At 45.1% G+C, this 23404-nt stretch overlaps 1 protein-coding gene across 1 annotated transcript in view; it reads left to right on the forward strand.

Annotated features, from left to right (window-relative positions):
- ALOX5 (arachidonate 5-lipoxygenase) overlaps positions 1-23404 on the forward strand; it is a 70191-nt gene that overhangs the window by 1868 nt on the left and 44919 nt on the right. The window contains exons 2-3 of the mRNA XM_003816753.4: positions 6463-6661; positions 18050-18131. Coding sequence (XP_003816801.3) covers positions 6463-6661; positions 18050-18131 — 281 coding nt within the window. The remainder of the gene's footprint in view (positions 1-6462; positions 6662-18049; positions 18132-23404) is intronic.

Raw genomic sequence — 23404 nt, forward strand, 5'->3', positions numbered from 1 at the left:
CTCCACACATCATAAGGTTCTAGAAGCCCAGGCCATTGGTGTGCTCACACTGCACAGCACGGGCACCCCGTGTGTGCTTTCCCCCTGGAGGGGACATGATAACGTGGCCATAGCGGGCTCTTTGGACAAAGAGTGAAGGCACTGTTTTGTCCACTGTCTCCCTCTCTCGGTCTGTCTTCCCCACCCTGAGAAGTCATTCAAATGACATTATAATTAAACACCTCAGCCGGAATCCCAGGCGCAAGTTTCAGGAGAGATTTGCATGTCACATTTCCATTGGGTTGAGAGGGCTATAAGTCAGGGGTGGGGCGGGGGGCGGTTGGGGGTGGGGGCTACCGCAGGGTGGGGAACCAGCTAAGGCTGAAAGTTTCCTTGAAAAAATCAGCTTTTGAGAAAGTTCCTGTTGATGCAAAGTTACTCAACACTTTCTCTTGCCCAGCCCAGAACTACTTCCTCATTCTCCCAGCTTGGTATCTGTAAAGACAATCATCCTTTTTGGGTAAAGGTAAAAGAGAAACCCTAGAGGAAGTACTTGCTGAGAAGACAAGGTTATCCCATTTTACAGGGAAATGTGTTAAAATCTGTACTGTTAACAGTAGTAACGATAACAATAACAATAAAGGTATTTCCACACAATTTAATCATTTCCAAGTTATTGGCAGGTCAACACCCCCCTCCTCCAGGGCATAGTTCAGTCGAATAATGGACAGGACTGATTTTTTCCTTGATAAAGTGAGTCACAGGTCATTTGTTATTCTCATCAGAGTTCTGCGTAGTGATTCAGTCAGGACTGGGAATCAAGTCCTTCGCAGGTGGGATTATCCTATAAACGGTTGTGTCTTCCTTGGCTCCTCGCTGTCTGCTGGAGAAAGCCGGGATCCTACACAGAATGGCCCTATTTCCAGAGGCTAACCCAAGTCTAGGCAAATTTAACAAGTTGATTTATTTCTTTAACTCTGTAAATTTAAAGTAATTCAGATCGGATACGATAACTGTAACAGATCTGAAGATTTCTGAGAAATCTTAGTTGGCCCATTTCATCCTGTGCTCGTACTTTTAAGAAAGCTAAGGGCAATAGCGTGGTGTTTAATATATGATACTTGAATATGTTCAACAAGTGTAGAAAAGTGTTATAATGATTCATGCTTCTTAAGTATAGTCAGTGAGTATTCTTACATTCATGAAAAATTAATTCTAGAATACCTCCTTCTTGTGAATGGGAATATATTAGTGGAGCATAAATATTTCTTTGGTATGACCCTCAATCCGTCTCTCATCTCCCAGTCTCCCCCTCTGAGCCATCTTTTCCCTACATTCTGCCCCCTCTTCTGCCTCCTCTTCCTTCCCCTGCTCCCAGTTCCCTAAATGCCCCCCATTTCTGCTCTCTACCCTACAACTCTCCCTTCTTTTTTGCTCTGAATTTTCCTCTACACTCTGTCTTCCAGCCACCTCTCAGAGGCCCCTTCTCTGCTCCCTCAATCTCCGGCTCTCTGTCCCACATTTTCCCCCTTCTCTGCCCCTTGGTCTCCCTATCCACTACCACCATCCCTCTCTCCGTCCCTTGTTTTCCTCAGCTCTTCCCCATAGCCTCCCCCTCTCTCATCCCGAGTCTCTGTTTTGTCTGGCCCCCAATCTTCCTCTCTGCTCTACAGCTTCCTCCTCCCACAGCCCCTCATTAGTCCCCCTCCAAGATGGGTAGTCTGGGGGTGGGGCACACATCCTTGCTTCCGCAGAGAGATCCGTCTCCCTGTCCCAGCAACAGCAGAGATCTGATGAAAGACAGATGAAAACTTTCCTAAAATGCTGATAGAAAGCTCACATGAAAACTGACCAACTGACTCTTTGCCGAAATATTCAAAAGCTTTAAAACTACATATCCAATAAAAAGTTAAAAGCAACAAGCAAAATCAGCAAAGTGGCCCCTTGTGAAATGAGGCCGGTGAGTTGCAGGTTTCCCTTGTTTCTCTCCAGCATCTGCACCACCACGCCACCCACTTCTGTCCCCAGAAACTCTGTCCAGCCTTCCTCCTCCCACGTGTGAATCCCCCGGGGACCCTGCCCTCCCAGTTCCCCACATCTGAAATGTGCTACCCATGCCCATCCTCCTACTCATCTGCCCTCTGAAATCTGATCAGCCCCTAAAAGCTGCCTGAAATACCCTCTCTTATGAAGCTTTTCCCTGTCCTTCCATGCCACTCCACATTGCCCCTTTACACTCCATCCAGGGTACAAACCAGGGCTCAAAGCTGGGCCTTCTAGCTTCCGGTTCAGGGCTTTTCTCAAGATGTGGCCTTGGGGAACTGTGGGAGGAACCTGGGCTTGGCCATCACACAGGTGTAGGTTCTGATCTTGAGGCCACCATTGCTCTTTGAGCCTCAGTTTCTATCTGTAAAGCAGGATAATCACCCGCTCGGCCATTCCCAGGTCCAGTGCTTCCTGAGGGCCTGTTGGGGGGTGTCCGCTGTTGATAGTGCCCACCATAATTCAGTGTGTCACCTGAGAATTTAATGTGTCACAGCAAATAGACAAATATAGCATCAGCCCAGTGTACTTGGCCCAGAGAGGAGGGAGGAAGGTGGCCGTTGTAGTTCCACAAACCTTCTGAAGATATTTTGCAGTTTGACACGTGACCCTGGTATTTTCCTGGAGGGAGGCCTTTATCTGTCATTCTTCCAATAGTGGCCCCTGGGATGTTAGAACCACAGCCATCAAGCTTTGTCTTTTACTCCCTGAGTTGGGTCAAGGCTGGAGCCCTCTGCCCCTTGTTCACCTCTTATCATATTCAGGCTTGAAGCCAGCACCAGGAAAGTGGCTGGGCTGGCCATAGACCAGCCAGACTGCAGGCCTGGCCCCCTCCTGCTGTGGAAGTCCCCGTCAGATGGCAGATGGAGTCCTTGTAAATCTGCCTAGTGATTTCACCCCAAGTGAAACTCAGGGGCTCTCCACCAGGTGCCTGCAGGTATGGGTAGGGCAGGGGGCCAGGAGTGTCCCAGTCCCCTGTGACTGCACCACAGGTGTGCTGGAGGGTCACCCCACTGTCCACTCCCTCAGAGAAGCTGCTCAGTCTCTTCGTGTGGGTCGTCACCCCCAGGTAAACATCGGGCCTTCCCTGTGGGACCTGCCCAGTCCTGGAATGCCTCCTCAGCCCATCTCCCTCCCCTCTTAGTCCAAGGTACTGGGAGCCTCCCTCCCATGAGAGTGTCCCTGTTAGCTCCTCCCACCCCACCCCAGCTTTCCTGTCATCTATCCCCTGGGGACACCTTCCTCCCTCTCCAGCCCCTCAGAGCCATAGGAAAGCTACTTCCCCTGCAGCAGCCACACTCAGACCAGGCCCGGGCCTCTGGTGGCCGCCCCTCAGTCCTCACCGCACACAGACTTGCTCTGCCTGCCCCACCAGCACTCAGAATGCCTCCCACTCTCCCTCAGTCCTCACAGCCCTGTCTCCAGCCTTTCAGGAGTTCCTTCTGGGCTTTGAGTGAAGGAGTTTGAGGTCACAGGTTCAATTTCCTCCTCCCATGTGTGCTCCAGTTACTTGGATTGGCACATGTAGTCACGAAGTGGCCGTGACGCAGGGGCCCATGCTAGCTCACAGGCGGTGCGGGGCCTGGTGCCCTGCAACCCCCTGGATTCAGGAAGGGGCACCGGTGGTTCTGATGCACACAACCGGTGACCTGTGCCTCTGGAGAAAGGAGGCCACCCAGGATGGTGTCATTTCATTTTCTCAATGGTCCTGCAAGTGAGGGGTATCTCCTTTGGGTAGATGAAGAAACAGCTTCAGAGAATGAAGCAATGTGCCCAGGCCATCCAGCTACTTGCCTGAAGCTGGGATGTGAATTCAGAGCTCCAGACCCCAGGGCCCACCCAGCCTTCTACCCCTCACTGCCCTCTCCCCACTCCTCGGTGGGATCAGGAATCTCTGTCTTGGCTCACAACCTGCAGCTGAGGCCTCTGTAAATCCCTGTGGCATGCAGGGCCTGGCGTGGGGCAGGCCCGACACGTATCCAGTCCTGGGCCACTCAGCCCCCACTCTGCTCCTCCAGATGGGCCCGAGCCCCTGAGATGCTGAGACTCCTGTCCCATCAGAACCTGCCCACCCTGTCCATGATGGGCGAGGCCTTGTGTGTGGCCCTGCTCTCCTGAGGACAAGCTGTGGCAGGAAGGCTTTCTCAGAGGTGGCAGATGAGGCTGATACTCTCCCTGCAGGAGGGGCATTGTCGTGGGGCCGAGGCTGGTCCACATGTGGCTGGACCCAAGACATGTCATCCCACCACATGGGCCTGGCTCCTCTGTCATCAGAAACTGTTCCTAGGGCCTCTGACCTAGACCACAGAGCACAGGGAGGAAGCTTCCGCTTTCTGACCACAAGCGTCTGGCCTCAGCATCAGCCACCCCAAACTGCTCACGGTATTCAGAGCCAAGAGGTTTGTGGAAAATACTCAAGTTCCCATTCCTCTTAGGAAGCCCTCCAGGGGTCCTCCTGGCAGCTTGGAGGCGGGGCATGGAATGGGGATGCCTGCGCTCGCACAAAGGATGATACCCCTTGCCCCTTCCACTTTGCTATCATGCTGAGAACTCTAGGTTCTGCCGCCAGGGATAAAGTTCAAGGGTTGATGAATCTGGCTTAGAAAGTGCCTTGCGGGGGCCAGGCACAGTGGCTCATGCCTGTAATCCCAGCACTTTGGGAGGCCGAGGCAGGCAGATCACTTGAGGTCAGGAGTTTGAGACCAGCCTGGCCAACATGGTGAAACCCTGTCTCTACTGAAAATACAAAACTTAACCAGATGTGGTGGCAGGTGCCTGTAGTCCCAGCTACTTGGGAGACTGAGGCAGGAGAATCACTTGAACCCTGGAAGTGGAGGTTGCAGTGAGCCGAGATCGAGCCACTGCCCTCCAGCCTGAGCAACACAGTGAGACTCCACCTCAAAATAAAAAAGAACATGCCTTGGAGGGCATCGAGTCCGGGGCTTTCCAAACCTGCTGGTCATCAGAATGCGTGATGCAATGCCTGAGCCTCTCATCCCAACTTCCTGTCTGCCATCCATTGCTGCAGAGACAAAAGCCCTCCAGAAGCTATGGCTGTTGCCTCAGAGCCGCCCGTGTCCTGGAAGCAGGAGCCTGGCAGGGAGGGGGCCAAGCAGCCTTGTCCCGGAGGCCTGGGCAGCTGCGCTATACACAGCCTGGGGTGGTGCCTTCTAGCTGCAAGGCCAGTCTCACCCTGCCACCAGTAATGCCACAGGTGCAGCAGAGCTGCTTGGTCTCACTGTTCTCTGGGCATCACCATGCAGCTGTGAACTGCAAATGTCCCAGGACGACTCGAATCCATGCAAGCTCCCTGTATCTAAGCCTCACCATTTTCACTCACTTATTAGCCCCACTGAAAACTGGAAAGAGAGGAAGTGGCTATGATGGAAAGACCTGGGGTGTGACTCCAGCTCTGCTGGCAAGTGGCAGAGGTGGGAGTCACTGAGCCTCGCTGTCTTCATCTGTGGAAGGGGTGGTAACTCCCTGGCACTCCCAGAGTCATTGTGGAGATCCACTGTCAGCAAGCCCATCTCCAGTTGTAAAGGCCTCCCACAAGGCTATCCCATGTGGGGGCAGCTGCGGATCCTCACTGGGCACAGCCTCACAGGTGCAGGCATGAGCCTGGGCATCTCCCCATCCTCCAGCCTGAGCTAAGTGCAGTCAGCAGACATTGCCCTCTGAGCAGCACAGCACCATCCTGGCTCACTGGATTCTCTCTCCTCAAGGGCAGGGCCCAGGATTTGTCCATTTCTTTCACCTGCCTGGGTCGTAGCACTGAGCCTTGTCAGGGGCAGGCCTTCAGTGAATGTCTTGGCTAAATGAATTCAGGAGTTCATTTAAGGTGTTCATGAAGAATCTTGGCTCCATGAACTGTAGTGGAGGCAAAACTCTACCTCTTCCCATTTCAGCTAGGTCTGAGAATCGGCATAAGACAGATTCATGGGTGAAAGCATACAGATTTCTTTAATACAAGTTGTACGTGGCATGGGAGCCCTCTTAAAAAGATGAAGACCCCAAGAAGCAGTTAGAGTCAATCCCCCTTAGATACTGCATTGAATGAATCATCGTGAAATGTGATAAGGCCAAGGGGCTTGGGCTAGGGCAGGTAACTGGGCAGGGAAGTGACTCAGGAGGTAAGGGTTCATTGTACAAGATCTGTTTGTATGGATTTCCTTTGGCTTCAACTTCCCAACCTTGATGAAAAGAGTGTTACTTTCCTTTTGGTATAGTGAGGACATCTTTTATAGGGGACTTTCATCTCCTGCTTCTAAGAAACAGCATGAATGTCAGAGTATCTTGCACCTGCTGTTTTTTTAAGTGCTTTTCATTCAACGTAGTCCCTGTGCCACAGCAGCATACCTTGGGTGACAAATTCTTAACACCTCCAGAACAAAGGCTGAGGAGACCACGCATGGCCTGATTGCCTGTTCTCCTTCCCAGGTGGATTCGTATGACGTGACTGTGGACGAGGAACTGGGCGAGATCCAGCTGGTCAGAATCGAGAAGCGCAAGTACTGGCTGAATGACGACTGGTACCTGAAGTACATCACGCTGAAGACGCCCCACGGGGACTACATCGAGTTCCCCTGCTACCGCTGGATCACCGGCGATGTCGAGGTTGTCCTGAGGGATGGACGCGGTGAGCAGCTCAGGCCCCTTCTGCCCCGGGCTTCCCAAGAACCGAAAGTTCTTCCTGTCCTCAAAGCACTGTAGTCATAGGAGGAATGACACTGCTGTGCAGGAGTGGGAAGTGGGAGGGCTCTGCCCTGTGCCTCGACACACCTGCAGGAGGCATGACTTTCCTTGGGATTCTTACAAGCCCCTGAGGGTGGAGCGGATGGCCCCAGGCCTCACTGTCGTCATGTCCTCACTCTGCGCTACAGTTCTACAGGGGAGGGTTGTGCCCCTCTTTTTGTCAGTGGGTAACTAGGGTCCATACAGGCAGATACCTATGGGACATGCCCCTGGATGGGCACTTCTCTAGTTGCCAGGGTGTGGCATCACTTTCTAGTTCATAGCCTGCCCTCTGTGAGATCACAGTAGGGCTCAGGCAAGCTCAGGGTGCCCCATGTGGGCCTAGGGAGGGAAGGAGTGGACAAGGAGCACCCCAAGTTCCAGCTCTGAGGAGCCATGGACAAGCCTGCAAATCACAGTTACCAGTTCTTCAACCTGAAGTCTCACCTTTCGCTGAAAGAAAGAAGAACCTCAAATCTGTTCCCCTTACTAAGATGCCCAGATGTGCAGACCCCAGTTAGGAGGCCATTCTTTGTTAGGGACACACAGCTGACCTGGTACAGAGCATCAGAGACGGACGCAGGCGTCAAGGTCAGCCAAGGCTCCTTGAATGAACCACCTTGCATACCCAGCCTCCTAGTGTGCCTGGCAAAATCCTACCTCACTTCGAGTCATAACCCTTCGGCTTGCTCTCAGTTTAAACCTGGAAAGATAAGCCTTCAAAGGCCAGGCAGCCACCGTAATAATAAGAGAAAGCCACTGCTTCTGCCATGACTGCGTCAAACTCTTTCTCTTTGCCAAGTTTCCTGTAGCTAGTGTGTTCTTCACGAAGTTTGGTGGGGTAGGTAGGAAGAGATGACTGTTACCCCCATTTTATAGCTAAGAAAACTGAGACAAAGGAGAAAAAAGTTATTCTGTACCTGCTGTTCTTAAGCTACCAGGCCACATCCCATCGTTTCTGATGTGGAATTTGACTTAAGAAACCAAATTTCCAGAATATTTCTGAACATGGAGTTAAGAGGATTTTTGTCCCCCTACCTAATGACAGGAAAAAAAAATCACAAAGTTCATTTATTCCTGTGGTCAACAGAATGTGGAAGGTTGTGGACAGGGCACTTCTCTTTTTCTGGTAGTTAGAAAATGCTGGCTCTGAAACTCCCTCCTGCACATCTACCCAAGGTCTCGGTTATGAAGCCATTCTTCCTGCAGACCCTTCAGCTCATCTTGGCAAAAAACAGATGGTACACTAGGATGAGGGTTTAAGAAAGGGGCGTCACAAAGGTGTGGGCCCATGTGCAGAGGGACCATGCAGAGTGCGGGGCCATCAGCACCACTAGTCCTGATGCAGGGGGAGGGGGAAGGTTATGGGAGTAATGCAGAAGTATCCTGGAGACAGCACCCTTGGAGGAGCTGCGGCCCTCAGTAGAAAGGTGCTGGGGAGTGATTGGCCTCTCCTTGCTCTACACATTCCCTCCTTTCTGGTCAGAGTTCCCAGTGGAAAACCCATTGAGGCATCTCATTCCAATCACTTTCAGGGGCAGCACAGGTTGGAGGGTGAGCATAGAGAAGCTGTCCAGCAAGTTCCATTCTCTCTACTGCTGTAAAACCAACCTCCTTGGTAACTTTAAACAGCCACTTAATTTTGTTCATGCTCTTGCAGGTCAGGAATTTAGGAAAGGCTTCACTGGGCGGTTCATCTGTGGCCATGTAGCATCAGCTGAAGGGGGCTGGGCCTTCTTCTGTCATGTGTCTGGCACCTCTAGGCTCCTTGGCGTCTCTGTCCATATGGAGTCTCATTCTTTAAGGCTTCTCACAGAATGGTGTCCTCTGGGTGCTTGCATTTCTTACATGATGGCTGGCTTCCAAGAGCAAGTTTTCTAAGAGACAGAAAGTGGAAGCTGCCAATCTCTTCAGGCTTGGGCCTGGAAACTGGCACACTGTAACTTCCATCATATTCTACTGGTCCAAGCAGTCACAGAGCCCACCCAGACTCCGGGGGCAGGGGTGGGGATGCAGACCCCCCCTCTGTCAATGGAAGGAATGTCAAAGAATTTGTGGCCTATTATTATTATTATTATTTTGAGACAGAGTCTCACTCTATTGCCCAAGCTGGAGGGCAGTGGCACGATCTCGGCCCACTGCAACCTCTGCCTCCCAGGTTCAAGCGATTCTCCTGCCTCAGCCTCCTAGGGAGCTTGGTTTACAGGCTCCAGGTAGCCACCAAGCCTGGCTAATTTTTGTATTTTTACTAGAGAAAGGGTTTTGCCATGTTGGCCAGGCTAGTCTGGAACTCCTGACCTCAGGTGATCCACCCGGCTCGGCCTCCCAAAGTGCTGGGATTACAGTCGTGAGCTACCATGTCCAGCTGTGGCCAATTATTAATCCACCACATGGCACAACAACCAATCCCTTGAACAACCTGGAAATGAGGGGGGCCAGCCTACAAGTGATTCAATTACTCACCATATGATCACCCCTTAAATCTAATATTTCACCACTACACCTTGGGTGAACATGAATGTCAGAGGGCAATTACTGTGGCCCCACAGATCCAGAGCATCTGTGTGAAGGGACAGCTTCATTAAGGCACTGTGTCAGTCCTTGGAACCTGCCCTGCTGAGCTCTTCTGCCGTCAGTCCAGGCTTTCTCATCCTGCTGTGCTCCCAGAACTTCATCAGCCATTGGATAAATTCTTCAAACACCTTCGGGACCAGGGGAGACAGAACTATTCTCTTTTTGAAACTTGGCATGTTGCAATTCTGCATGTACTGACTTATTCATACCAGTGAAACTGAAGAGATCCAGCTCCTCAGAGTCAAGGTGCCCAAGAAATTAGCTGGTTCCTTAAGGTAGATAAGAGATGATGAATGTTGAGTGCCTCCAGAATTACCCCCATAGCCAATGATAACAGTTATTGTCACCATTAATACTCACCTTGCCTTCTGTGGCCTCAAGCCTCCCCTCTCGGCTGGCTTTACATCCCCAGGGGAGAATGCAGAGGTATCCCGTTAAGATTCCTTTTTGGACCCCAGTTCCAAGCTCAAGGATGAAGATGTCTCAGCCTGGAAGTGCTGTCGGGTGGACAGCTCAGAATGTGGCCTGAGTGTCATCTGAGAACTAACTGCGTCCAGGTCTGCAATTAGATCAGTACAGAGGTTGAAGCCTATAGTTCCAGCACTTTGGGTGGCTAAGGCAGAAGGATTGTTTGAGTCTAGGATTTTGTCACAAGCCTGGGCAATGTAGAGAGACCCCATCTCTACAAAAAAAATTGAAAATTAGCTAGGGGCTGAGGCGGGCGGATCACAAGGTCAGGAGATCGAGACCATCCTGGCTAACACAGTAAAACCCTGTCTCTACTAAAAATACAAAAAATTAGCTGGATGTGATGGTGGGCAACTGTAGTCCCAGCTACTTGGGAGGCTGAGGCAGGAGAATGGCGTGAACCTGGGAGGTGGAGCTTGCAGTGAGCTGAGATCATGCCACTGCACCCCAGCCTGGGCAACAGAGCAAGACTCTGTCTCAAAAAAAAAAAAAAATTAGCCAGGAGTGGTGGTGTGTGCCTATATTCCCAACTACTTAGGAGGCTGAGGTTGGGGAATCACTTGAGTACTGAAGTTCAAGGCTGCAGGGAGCTATGATCATGCCACTGCACTCTAGCCTGGGAGACAGAGGGAGACCCTGTCTCTTAAAAAAATAAAAATAAAATAAATACAAAATAAAATACAAAGACTCAGAGGAGGGGTTTTAGAAACTTTTATAGCAACTTAACAGAACAATTTTATGACTTTTGCACCTAATAAGAAAAAAAAAGACTTGGATTTTGAATATCTTTGGGTTTTTAAAATTTCATTTTTCTAGTAATTAATTTTTATTATATTTTACAAAAATATCAATCTGTGTTGAAAAGTAAGTTTTAAAACATAATGCTTTACCACGAGAGCTAGAGAAACTATTCCAGGACCTGTTTTTAGGAGATCTGGGCTCCCCCTATTCACAGCTCTATGGGCTGCGTTCACAGGCTTGGCCTTAAGCAATAGTTTAAAGAGTGGTCATGATATGACCTCATCTGCTCTAAAGGCTCTGAGAAGCAGCCCTGCCCTTAGCTACCTGCTCCAACTCCTGCAGTGAGAGACGGCAGCAGGACAGGCTGAGAGATAAGATGCTCTCAGAGCTAGGCTTAGAGGGAGGAGCAGAACCTTCAGGCCAGTGATGACTATAGGCATAATGATAATGATCATTGTTCCCATCCATTGGCATTTACTGCGTGCCAGGCACCATGTGGAGGGCTTTCCTGCATTCTCTCCCCAAATGCACACCATGACCCAGAGAAGTAGGCATTATCATCTCCATTTTACATGTGAGGGGGTCAGGGCAACTCTTGGTCACACAGCTTCAGTAACAGAGCCCAAGTCCAAGCACATGTGTCTCTTCTAAAGCCATCTAGGACACTGCACTCTTTTAGAATGGAGCTCATTCTCAATCCTCTGTGTAGGCACGACAGGGAACCGGGTTGTGTCATCGTCACACATTTCTCCATGAAACAATGAAATGGACTTAGAAACATAAGAGCTGTGAGAACTGCTGCTCTTACAGGCAACACTAAAACCCAGAGTGAACTCCCGTTTTTGCTCAGTATAAGAATTTCAGAGAAGAGGAGTAAACTATTCTGCAGTGATTTAAAGATACCCACCAAGGGCCACGAAATGCCTTTCTCCTGGAGCAAAAAGGCAGCTCTGCACCAGGGGCCCTTAGGTCCCTGAAGAGTCTTGAGGGGCTGAGTGGAAGGTTAGGACCTCAAGTGGAAATGCACACACAGGCCAGAGTTAGGCATGTACTGTGCCTGCTAAGCCCAGTGAGAACCAAGCCTGGCTCTTGCATCTGAACATGATTCTCTAAGCACTGAAAGGCAGGGGCCCCAAGGCTTGCTGAGTGAGTGGGCAAGAGGATGAGGAACTGGATTTGGCTTTTGTAAAGTGAGTGGCTAAGAGCACAGGAGTTGAGTTTTATGTTGAAAATTCACTAATTCAGACTGGTTCCAAGATGGCCGAATAGGAACAGCTCCAGTCTACAGCTCCCAACATGAGCAATGCAGAAGATGGGTGATTTCTGCATTTCCAACTGAGGCACCGGGTTCATCTCACTGGGGATTGTTGGACAGTGGGGGCAGGACAGTGGGGGCAGCCCACTGAGTGTGAGCATCACCTCACCCGGGAAGCGCAAGGGGTCAGGGAATTCCCTTTCCTAGCCAAGGGAAGTGGTGACGGACAGCACCTGGAAAATCGGGTCCCTCCCACCCTAATACTGCACTTTTCCAACAGTCTTAGCAAACAGCATACCAGGAGATTATATCCCGCGTCTGGCTCGGAGGGTCCCGTGCCCACAGAGCCTTGTTCATTGCCAGCAAGCTCGAACTGGGTGGAGCCCATCGCAGCTCAGGAAGGCCTGCCAGCCTCTGTAGACTCCACCTCTGGGGGCAGGTCATAGCCGAACAAAAGGCAGCAGAAACCTCTGCAGACTTAAATGCCCCTGTCTGACAGCTTTGAAGTGACTAGTGGTTCACCCAGCATGGAATTTGAGATCTGAGAAGGGACAGACTGCCCCCTCAAGTGGCTCCCTGACCCCAGAGTAGCCTAACTGGGAGGCACCCTCCAGTAGGGGCAGACTGACACCCCACATGGCCAGGTACACCTCTGAGACAAAGCTTCCAGAGGAGCAATCAGGCAGCAACATTTGCCGTTCAGCAATATTCGCTGTTCTGCAGCCTCCACTGCTGATACTCGGGCAAACAGGGTCTGGAGTGGACCTCTAGCAAACATCAACAAACCTGCAGCTGAGGGTCCTGACTGTTAGAAGGAAAACTAACAAACAGAAAGGACATCCACACCACCAAAACCCCATCTGTACATCACCATCATCAAAGACCAAAGGTAAATAAAACCACAAAGATGGGGAAAAACGGAGCAGAAAAGCTGAACATTCTACAAATCAGAGTGCCTCTCCCCTTCCAAAGGAAGGCAGCTCCTCGCGAGCGGTGGAACAAAGCTGGATGGAGAATGACTTTGACGATTTGAGAGAAGAAGGCTTCAGATGATCAAACTTCTCCCAGCTAAAGAAGGAAGTTCAAACCCATTGCAAAAAAGCTAAAAACCTTGAAAAAAGATTAGACGAATGGCTAACTAGAATAACCAATGTAGAGAAGTCCTTAAATGACCTGATGGAGCTGAAAAACATGGCACGAGAACTATGTGACGAATGCACAAGCTTCAGTAGCCGATTCGATCAACTGTAAGAAAGGGTATCAGTGACTGAAGATCAAATGAATGAAATGAAGCGAGAAGATAAGTTTAGAGAAAAAAGAGTAAAAAGAAATGAACAAAGCCTCCAAGAAATATGGGACTATGTGAAAGGACCAAATCTACATCTGATTGGTGTACCTGAAAGTGATGGGGAGAATGGAACCAGGTTGGAAAACACTCTGCAGGATATTATGCAGGAGAACTTGCTCACCCTAGCAAGGCAGGCCAACATTCAAATTCAGGAAATACAGAGAACACCACAAAGATACTCCTTGAGAAGAGCAACTCTGAGACACATAATTGTCAGATTCACCAAAGTTGAAATGAAGGAAAAGATGTTACGGGCAGCCAGAAAGAAAGGTCAGGTTACCCACAAAGGGAAGCCCATCAGACTAACAGCTGATCTCTTGGCAGAAACTCTACAAGCCAGAAGAGACTGGGGGCCAATATTCAACATTCTTAAAGAAAAGAATTTTCAGCCCAGAATTTCATATCCAGCCAAACTAAGCTTCATAAGTGAAGGAGAAATAAAATCCTTTACAGACAAGCAAATGCTGAGAGATTTTGTCACCACCAGGCCTGCCCTAAAAGAACTCCTGAAGGAAGCACTAAACATGGAAATGAACAACTGGTACCAGCCACTGCGAAAACATGCCACATTGTAAAGACCATCGAGACTAGGAAGAAACTGCATCAACTAATGAGCAAAATAACCATCTAACATCATAAAGACAAGATCAAATTCACACATAACAATATTAACCATAAATGTAAATGGGCTAAATGCTCCAATTAAAAGACACAGACAGGCAAATTGGATAAAGAGTCAAGACCCATCAGTGTGCTGTATTCAGGAAACCCATCTCATGTGCGGAGACACACATAGGCTCAAAATAAAGGTATGGAGGAAGATCTACCAAGCAAATGGAAAACAAAGGCAGGGGTTGCAATCCTAGTCTCTGATAAAACAGACTTTAAACCAACAAAGATCAAAAGAGACAAAGAAGGCCATTACATAATGGTAAAGGGATCAATTCAACAAGAAGAGCTAACTATCCGAAACATATATGCACCCAATACAGGAGCACCCAGATTCATAAAGCAAGTCCATAGAGACCTACAAAGAGACCTAGACTCCCACACAATAATAATGGGAGACTTTAACACCCCACTGTCAACATTAGACAGATCAATGAGACAGAAAGTTAACAATGATATCCAGGAATTGAACTCAGCTCTCCAGCAAGCGGAACTAATAGACATCTACAGAACTCTCCACCCCAAATCAACAGAATGTACATTCTTCTCAGCACTGCATCACACCTATTCCAAAATTGACCACATAGTTGGAAGTAAAGCACTCCTTAGCAAATGTAAAAGAACAGAAACCATAACAAACTGTCTCTCAGACCACAGTGCAATCAAACTAGAACTCAAGATTAAGAAACTCACTCAAAACCGCTCAACTACATGGACACTGAACAACCTGCTCCTGAATGACTACTGGGTACATAACGAAATGAAGGCAGAAATAAAGATGTTCTTTGAAACCAATGAGAAGAAAGACACAACATACCAGAATCTCTGGGACACATTTAAAGCAGTGTGTAGAGGGAAATTTATAGCACTACATGCCCACAAGAGAAAGCAGGGAAGATCTAAAATTGACACCCTAACATCACAGTTAAAAGAACTAGAGAAGCAAGAGCAAACACATTCAAAAGCTAGCAGAAGGCAAGCAATAATTAAGATCAGAGCAGAACTGAAGGAGGTAGAGACACAAAAAACCCTTCAAAAAATCAATGAATCCAGGAGCTGATTTTTTGAAAAGATCAACAAAATTGATAGACCGCTAGCAAGACTAATAAAGAAGAAAAGAGAAGAATCGATTAGACGCAATAAAAAGTGATAATGGGGACATCACCACCGATTCCACAGAAATACAAACTACCATCAGAGAATACTATAAACAACTCTATGCAAATTAACTAGAAAATCTAGAAAAAATGGATAAATTCCTCGACACATACACCCTCCCATGACTAAACCAGGAAGAAGTTGAATCCCTGAATAGACCAATAACAGGCTCTGAAATTGAGGCAATAATTAACAGCCTACCAACCCAGAAAAGTTCAGGACCAGATGGATTCACAGCCGAATTCTGCCAGAGGTACAAGGAGGAGCTGGTACCATTCCTTCTGAAACTATTCCAATCAATAGAAAAAGAGGGAATCCTCCCTAACTCATTTTATGAGGCCAGCAGCATCCTGATACCAAAGCCTGGCAGATACACAACAAAAAAAACAATTTTAGACCAATATCCCTGATGAAAATCGATGCAAAAATCCTCAATAAAATACTGGCAAACCGAATCCAGCAGCACATCAAAAAGCTTATCCACCAGGATCAAGTGGGCATCATCCCTGGGATGCAAAGCTGGTTCAACATACACAAATCAATAAATGTAATCCAGCATATAAACAGAACCAAAGACAAAAACCACATGATTATCTCAATAGATGCAGAAAAGGCCTTTGACAAAATTCAACAACCATTCATGCTAAAAACTCTCAATAAATTTGGTATTGATGGGACATATCTCAAAATAATAAGAGCTATTTATGACAAACCCACAGCCAATGTCATACTGAATGGGCAAAAACTGGAAGCATTCCCTTTGAAAACTGGCACAAGACAGGGATGCCCTCTCTCACCACTCCTATTCAACATAGTGTTGGAAGTTCTGGCCAGGGCAATCAGGCAGGAGAAAGAAATAAAGGGTATTTAATTAGGAAAAGAGGGAGTCAAATTGTCCCTGTTTCCAGATGACATGATTGTATATTTAGAAAACCCCATTGTCTCAGCCCAAAATCTCCTTAAAGCTGATAGGCAACTTCAGCAAAGTCTCAGGATACAAAATCAATGTGCAAGAATCACAAGCATTCTTATACACCAATAACAGACAGAGAGCCAAATCATGAGTGAACTCCCATTCACAATTGCTACAAAGAGAATAAAATACCTAAGAATCCAACTTACAAGGGATGTGAAGGACCTCTTCAAGGGAAACTACAAACCACTGCTCAACGAAATAAAGGAAGACACAAACAAATGGAAGAACATTCCATGCTCATGGATAGGAAGAATGAATATCATGAAAATGGCCATACTCCCAAGGTAATTTATAGATTCAATGTCATCCCCATCAAACTACGAATGACTTTCTTCTCAGAATTGGAAAAATCTACGTTAAAGTTCATATGGAACCAAAAAAGAGCCCACATTGCCAAGACAATCCTAAGCCAAAAGAACAGAGCTGGAGGCATCATGCTACCTGACTTCAAACTATACTACAAGGCTACAGTAACCAAAACAGCATGGTACTGGTACCAAAACAGAGATATAGACCAATGGAACAGAACAGAGCCCTCAGAAATAACACCACACATCTACAACCATCTGATCTTTGACAAACCTGACAAAAACAAGAAATGGGGAAATGATTCCCTATTTAATAAATGGTACTGGGAAAACTGGCTAGCCATATGTAGACAGCTGAAGCTGGATCCGTTCCTTACACCTTATACAAAAATTAATTCAAGGTGGATTAAAGACTTAAATGTTAGACCTAAAACCATCAAAACCCTAGAGGAAAACCTAGGCAATACCATTCAGGACATAGGCATGGGCAAGGACTTCATGTCTAAAACACCAAAAGCAATGGCAACAAAAGCCAAAATGGACAAATGGGATCTAATTAAACTAAAGAGCTTCTGCACAGCAAAAGAAACTACCATCAGCGTGAACAGGCAACCTACAGAATGGGAAAAAAATTTTGCAATCTACTCATCTGACAAACGGCTAATATCCAGAATCTACAATGAACTCAAACAAATTTACAAGAAAAAAACAAACAACCCCATCAGAAAGTGGGCGAAGGATATGAACAGACACTTCTCAAAAGAAGACATTTATGCAGCCAACAGACACATGAAAAAATGCTCATCATCACTGGCCATCAGAGAAATGCAAATCAAAACCATAATGATATACCATCTCACACCAGTTAGAATGGCAATCATTAAAAAGTCAGGAAACAACAGGTGCTGGAGAGGATGTGGAGAAATAGGAACGCTTTTACACTGTTGGTGGGACTGTAAACTAGTTCAACCTTTGTGGAAGACACTGTGGCAATTCCTCAGGGATCTAGAACTAGAAATACCATTTGACCCAGCCATCCCATTACTGGGTATATACCCAAAGGATTATAAATCATGCTGCTATAAAGACACATGCACATGTATGTTTATTGCGGCACTATTCACAATAGCAAAGACTTGGAACCAACCCAAATGTCCATCACTGATAGACTGAATTAAGAAAATGTGGCACATATACACCATGGAATACTATGCAGCCATAAAAAAGGATGAATTCATGTCCTTTGTAGGGACATGGATGAAGCTGGAAATCACCCTTCTCAGCAAACTATCGCAAGGACAAAAAAACAAACACTACATGTTCTCACTCATAGGTGGGAATTGAACAATGAGAACACTTGGACACAGGAAGGGGAACATCACACACCGAGGTCTGTCATGGGGTGGGGGTAAGGGGGAGGGATAGCATTAGGAGATATACCTAATGTAAATGACGAGTTAATGGGTGCAGCACACCAACATGGCGCATGTATACATATGTAACAAACCTGCACGTTGTGCACATGTATCCTAGAACTTAAAGTAGAATTAAAAAAAAAAAAGAAAATTCACTAATTAGGTGTGTGACCTTGGGTAAAGTTCAAGAGCAAAGCTACACAACTTCCCTAAGCCTCAGTTTCTTCATCATTAATTGGGGAAGTGCTCTGAGGCTCAAATGAAGTCATGCACATAAAGCACTCGGCATGGGCAGGGCATCTGAGGGAAGCCTGCACACTTGGCATTGGGCATTGTTATTGTTCTTCCTCAGGCTCCTCTCATGTTGTTCTTTCTTTACAGCAAAGTTGGCCCGAGATGACCAAATTCACATTCTCAAGCAACACCGACGTAAAGAACTGGAAACACGGCAAAAACAATATCGGTGAGTTATGACATCAGATCAAGTGGCCACGGGGCTGTGGTTTCTTCTATCTCAAGAGCATGGTATGAAATGAACCCTTTCCACAGTGTATGGCCTGTCACTGCTGGAAAGTCACCAAGGCACCAGCTCCCAGTGTGGGTGCACAATCCCCAAACTTCACCTTACCTACAACTCCAGACAAGAGATGGAGAGGAGGGTAATGAAAATAACTTTGGATCAACCATATTGGCATGTGGAAGAATGGGCAGAAAAGCTTGAGTGTACCTTAATGTTCTCCATTGTAGGGGTTGCCTCTTACTTCTTATGTCTTCTTATAACAATTCAATTATAAAAGTGATACATGATCAGCAACAAAATTGACAACTCTTCAGCCAACTGACCAGAGGATTCAAACCATTAAAATGAGCAATAAGAGAAAAATCAATACAGAAATTAAAATGAATAAAAAAGGAAAAATGAGACTCATAAAATGAGGGAAAATCAATACAGAAATTAAAATTAATAAAAAAGAATACTATGAACAATTGCATGCCAACAAACTAGTTAAATGAAATGCGCAAATTCCTAGAAAGACGCAAACTGCCAAAACTGACTCATGAAGAAATAGTTAATCTGAATAAACCGATCACAACCAAAGAGATTGAATTAGTAATTCTAAAATTTCCCACAAATAGAAGCCCAGACCCAGATAGCTTCACTGGCTAATTCTATCAAACATTTAAAGAATTAATACTGATCTTGCATAAACTCTTTTAAGAAATAGAAGGAACACTTCCCAATTCATTTCTCATACCCATATTATACCAAAACTAAAGGCATCACAAGAAAACTATAAACCAATATCCCTTAGCAATATAGATATAAACATTTTCAACGAAATACTAGCAAACCTAACCCAGAAGTATATAAAAGGCATTAAACAATATGAACATGTGGGATTTAGCCCAGGAATGCAAAGTTGGTTAAACATCCAAAAATCAATTAATTGAATTCACCATATCAATAGAGTAAAGAACAAAACAAAACAAAGTACATAATCATTTCAATAGACATACAAAAAAGGCATTTGACAAAATCCAACACCCATTCGTGATAAAACACTCAAAAAATAGGAATTGAAGAAAATGTCCTCAACCTGATAAAGGTTTGAAAATTCACAATTAGGCTGGGCGTGGTGGTTCACACCTCTAATCCCAGCACTTTGGGAGGCCAAGGCGGGTGGATCACGATGTCAAGAGATTGAGACCATCCTGGCCAACATGGTGAAAACCCGTCTATACTAAAATACAAAAAGCAGCTGTGTGTGGTGGCATGCGCCTGTAGTCCCAGCTACTCAGGAGGCTGAGGCAGGAGAATCACTTGAACCCAGAAGGCGGAGGTTGCAGTGAGCTGAGATCATGCCACTGCACTCCAGCATGGTGACAAGCAAGACTCCGTCCCCCCACATACACAAAAAAAGAAAATTCACAGTTAACATTATACTTAATGATGAAAGGCTGAATCCAGAAACAGGATAAAGATGTTCACTTTTGCTACTTCTATTCAACATTGTACTGGAGGGTCTAGCCAGCTCAGTTAGGGAATAAAAAGATAAGTAAAGGCACCCACACTGGAGTACAGTAAGTAAAACTACCACAATTTACAAATAACATGATCTTATATATAGAAAATCTGAAGGCATTCACCAAAAGAAATTATTAGAACTAATAAACCACCAAGATTGCAAGATAAAAGATAATCAATTGTTTTTCTATACATTAACAACCAACTATGTGAAATAAAAGAAAAAGTTCAATTTACAATAGCATCAAAAACAGTAAACATTTATGAATAAATTTAACAAAGTAGTCTGAGACTTGTACAATGAAACTACAAAACATTGTTTAACATTATTAAAGAAGATCTAAATAGGTTGAAAGATATTTCATGTTCATGAATCAGAGGACTTAATTTTGTTAAAATGGCAATACCCCACAAATTAATGTACACGTTCAACACAACCCTTATCAAAATTCTAGCTGATTTCTTTGCAGAAATTGACAAGCTGTCAATTCTGCAAATTCATATGGAAATGGAAGGGACCCAGAATAGCCAAAACAATCTTGATAAAAAGAAAACAAAGATGGAGGACTTGCACTTCTCAATATCGAAATTACTACACAGCTATAGTATTCAAGACAATGTGATATCGGCATACGGATAGATATATGGATCAATGAAATAGACTTGAGAGTCCAGAAATAAGCCCTTACACTTGTGGCCAATTAATTTTTGACAGAAGCAGCAAGACAGTTTAACAGAGAAAGAATAGTCTTTTCAACAAATGGTCCTAGCAAAACTGGATAGCCACATGCAAAAGAATGAAGTTGGATCCTTAGCTCACACCATATACATAAATTAACACAAAATGAGTCAAATACCTACCTAAATGTAAGAGCTAAAACTATAAAACTCTTTTAAGAAAACACAGGAGTAAACCTTCATGACTTTGGATTTGACAAAGGACTCTTGATATGACACCAAAAGCATCAGCAACAAAAGAAAAATAAAGTGATAAAGTGAGGTCATCAAATTTACAAACCTTTATGTTTCAAAGGACACCATCAAGAAAGTGAAAAGATGAACCACAGAATGGAAGAAATATTTACAAATTGTATATCTGATAAGGGCCTTCCATCCATAATTTATAAAGAACTCTTACAACTCAATAAAGACAAATAGTCCAATTAAAAAATGAAAAAAATGAGTGAGGATCTGAATAGATATTTCTCCAAGGACCCATCAGTCATCTAGGAAATGCAAATCAACACCACAATGAGATACCACTTGATACTCACTAGGATGGCTAGAATAAAAAAATCCGACAAGAACAAGTGTTGACAAGGATGTGGAGAAATCAGAACCCTCATACACTGCTGGTGGGAATGTAAAATGGCACAGCTGCTTGGGAAACAGTCTGCTAGCTCCTGACTGTTCAACAGAGAGTTACAATATGACAGCATTTCCACTCTTAAGCATATTCCCAACAGAAATGGAAACACATGCCCACACAAAAACTTGTACATGCATGATTATAGCAGCATTACCTGTAACTATCAAAAAGTGTACACAACCCAAAAGTCCATTAATGGATGAATGGATAAAATATAGTATATCTATATAATTTGACCATGAAAGAAGAATGAAATACTGACACTTGTTACAACATGGATGAATCTCAAAAACATTATGCTAAGTGAAAGAAACCAGTCACAAAAGATCATATATTGTATGATTCCTTTTATATGAAATTTCTGGAAAAGAAAAATCTGTACAGATATAAAGTAGATTACTGGTTGCCTAGGGGCAGGGAATGAGGAAGTGGTCATGGGAGTGACAGCTAAAGGATACAGTGTTCCTTTTGCCGGGGATGAAAATATTCTAAAACTGATGGTTGTCCATTGTGTAAAAATTAATACTAAACATCCTTGAATTGAACACTTTAAATGGATAAATTTTACAGTATGTGCATTATATTTCAATAACGCTGCTAGATAAATTTAAAAATTAATTCAAAATGGATGATAGATCTAAAAGTAAGGGCCAACAACATAACACTCTTGGAAGAAAACATACAAGTAAGTCTTCATAATCTTGGGTTCGGCAAAGTCTCTTAGATATGGCACCAAGAACACAGGCAGCAAAAGAAAGTAGACAAGTTAGATGTCATTAAAATGTAAAAGATCTATGCTTCAAAGGACATCATCAGTAAAGTGAAAAGACAATCCACAGAATGGAGAAAATATCTAAATCATATGTCTGATAAGGGACTTGTATCCAGAATATATAAAGAACTCTGACAACTCAATTTTAAAATATTCTGTACAAAAAACCCTGTTTAAAAATTAGCAAAGGATTTAATTAAATAGTTCTCCAGAGAAAATTTGTGAATCTCCAATAAGCACGTGAAAATATGCTCAACATTATTAATCATCAGGAAATTTCAAATCAAAACCACAAGATACAATTTCACACCCACTAAAATGGTTAGAATAAAAAAGACAGATAGTAACAAGTGCTGCCAAGGATGTGGAGAAACTGGAACCCTGATGCTGCTACCGGAATGTAAGATGATGCAGCCACTTCAGAAAACAGTTTAGTGGTTCCTCAAAATCTGAAACCCAGCTACAATATGACCCAGCAATTCTACTCCTAGGCCTCTACCCAAGAATATTGAAACCACATGTCTATACAAAACTTGTACACACATATTTATAGCACCATTGTTCACAATAGTCAAAAAGTAGAAACAACCTAAATTCCATTAACTGAGGAATGAATAAACAAAATATAGTTTATCCATACAATGGGATATTTTTTGGCATCAAAAAGGAATGAATGCCAGGCGCGGAGGCTCACGCCTGTAATCCTAGCACTTTGGGAGGTTGAGACGGGCAGATCGCTTGAGGTCAGGAGTTTGAGACCAACCTGGCCAACATGGTGAAACCCCATGTCTACAAAAATACAAAAATTAGCTGGGCATGTTGGTGCACGCCCGTAATCCCAGCTGCTTGGGAGGCTAAGGCAGGAGAATCACTTGAACCCAGGAGGCGGAGGTTGCAGTGAGCCTAGATCCCGCCACTGCACTCCAGCCTGGGCGACAGAGCAAGACTCCATTTCAAAAAAAGAAAAGAAAAGAAAAGAAATGAACTACAGATAGATGCCAAACACTGAATGAACTTCAAAAATATGCTAAATGGAAAACTCACTTACGGAAGACCCCATATTGTATGATTCTATCTGTATGAAATGTCCAGAATAGGCAAACCCACAGAGTCAGATTAGTAGGTGAGTAGTTGCCTAGCACTAGGAGTTGGGGAGGGGGAACAAGGAGTGAGTGTTAATGGGTTCGAGGTGTCCTCTGGGGATGAGATTATTTCAGAATTGGGTTATAATGATGGTTACACATACAACTCTGCAAATATATTAAAATCTTTTGATAGCATATTTTTGAGGGGTGAATTTAATGGTATGTAAATGTATCTCAATAAAGCTTTTTGGAAGATAATAACGCATTACAGAGTGCTCCTCTGGAAATGGGTGGCTGATGGGCTGTATCCAGCCTCTACAAGTGTTTGATGGATCATTATTGACTTATGAGTAAACAGAGATATTCTTCAGGCTTCCCCAGTCCAGACCTGTCTGTTGTCTATATCAAAGTTTTCTTTCATTTCATTTCCTGCTTTGGCCCCTGGAAACATTTGAGTCTGTGCCTCCTTCCAAGGGAAGAAAGT

Source organism: Pan paniscus, chromosome 8 (assembly GCF_029289425.2).
Source record: "Pan paniscus chromosome 8, NHGRI_mPanPan1-v2.0_pri, whole genome shotgun sequence".
Lineage (NCBI taxonomy): Eukaryota > Metazoa > Chordata > Mammalia > Primates > Hominidae > Pan > Pan paniscus.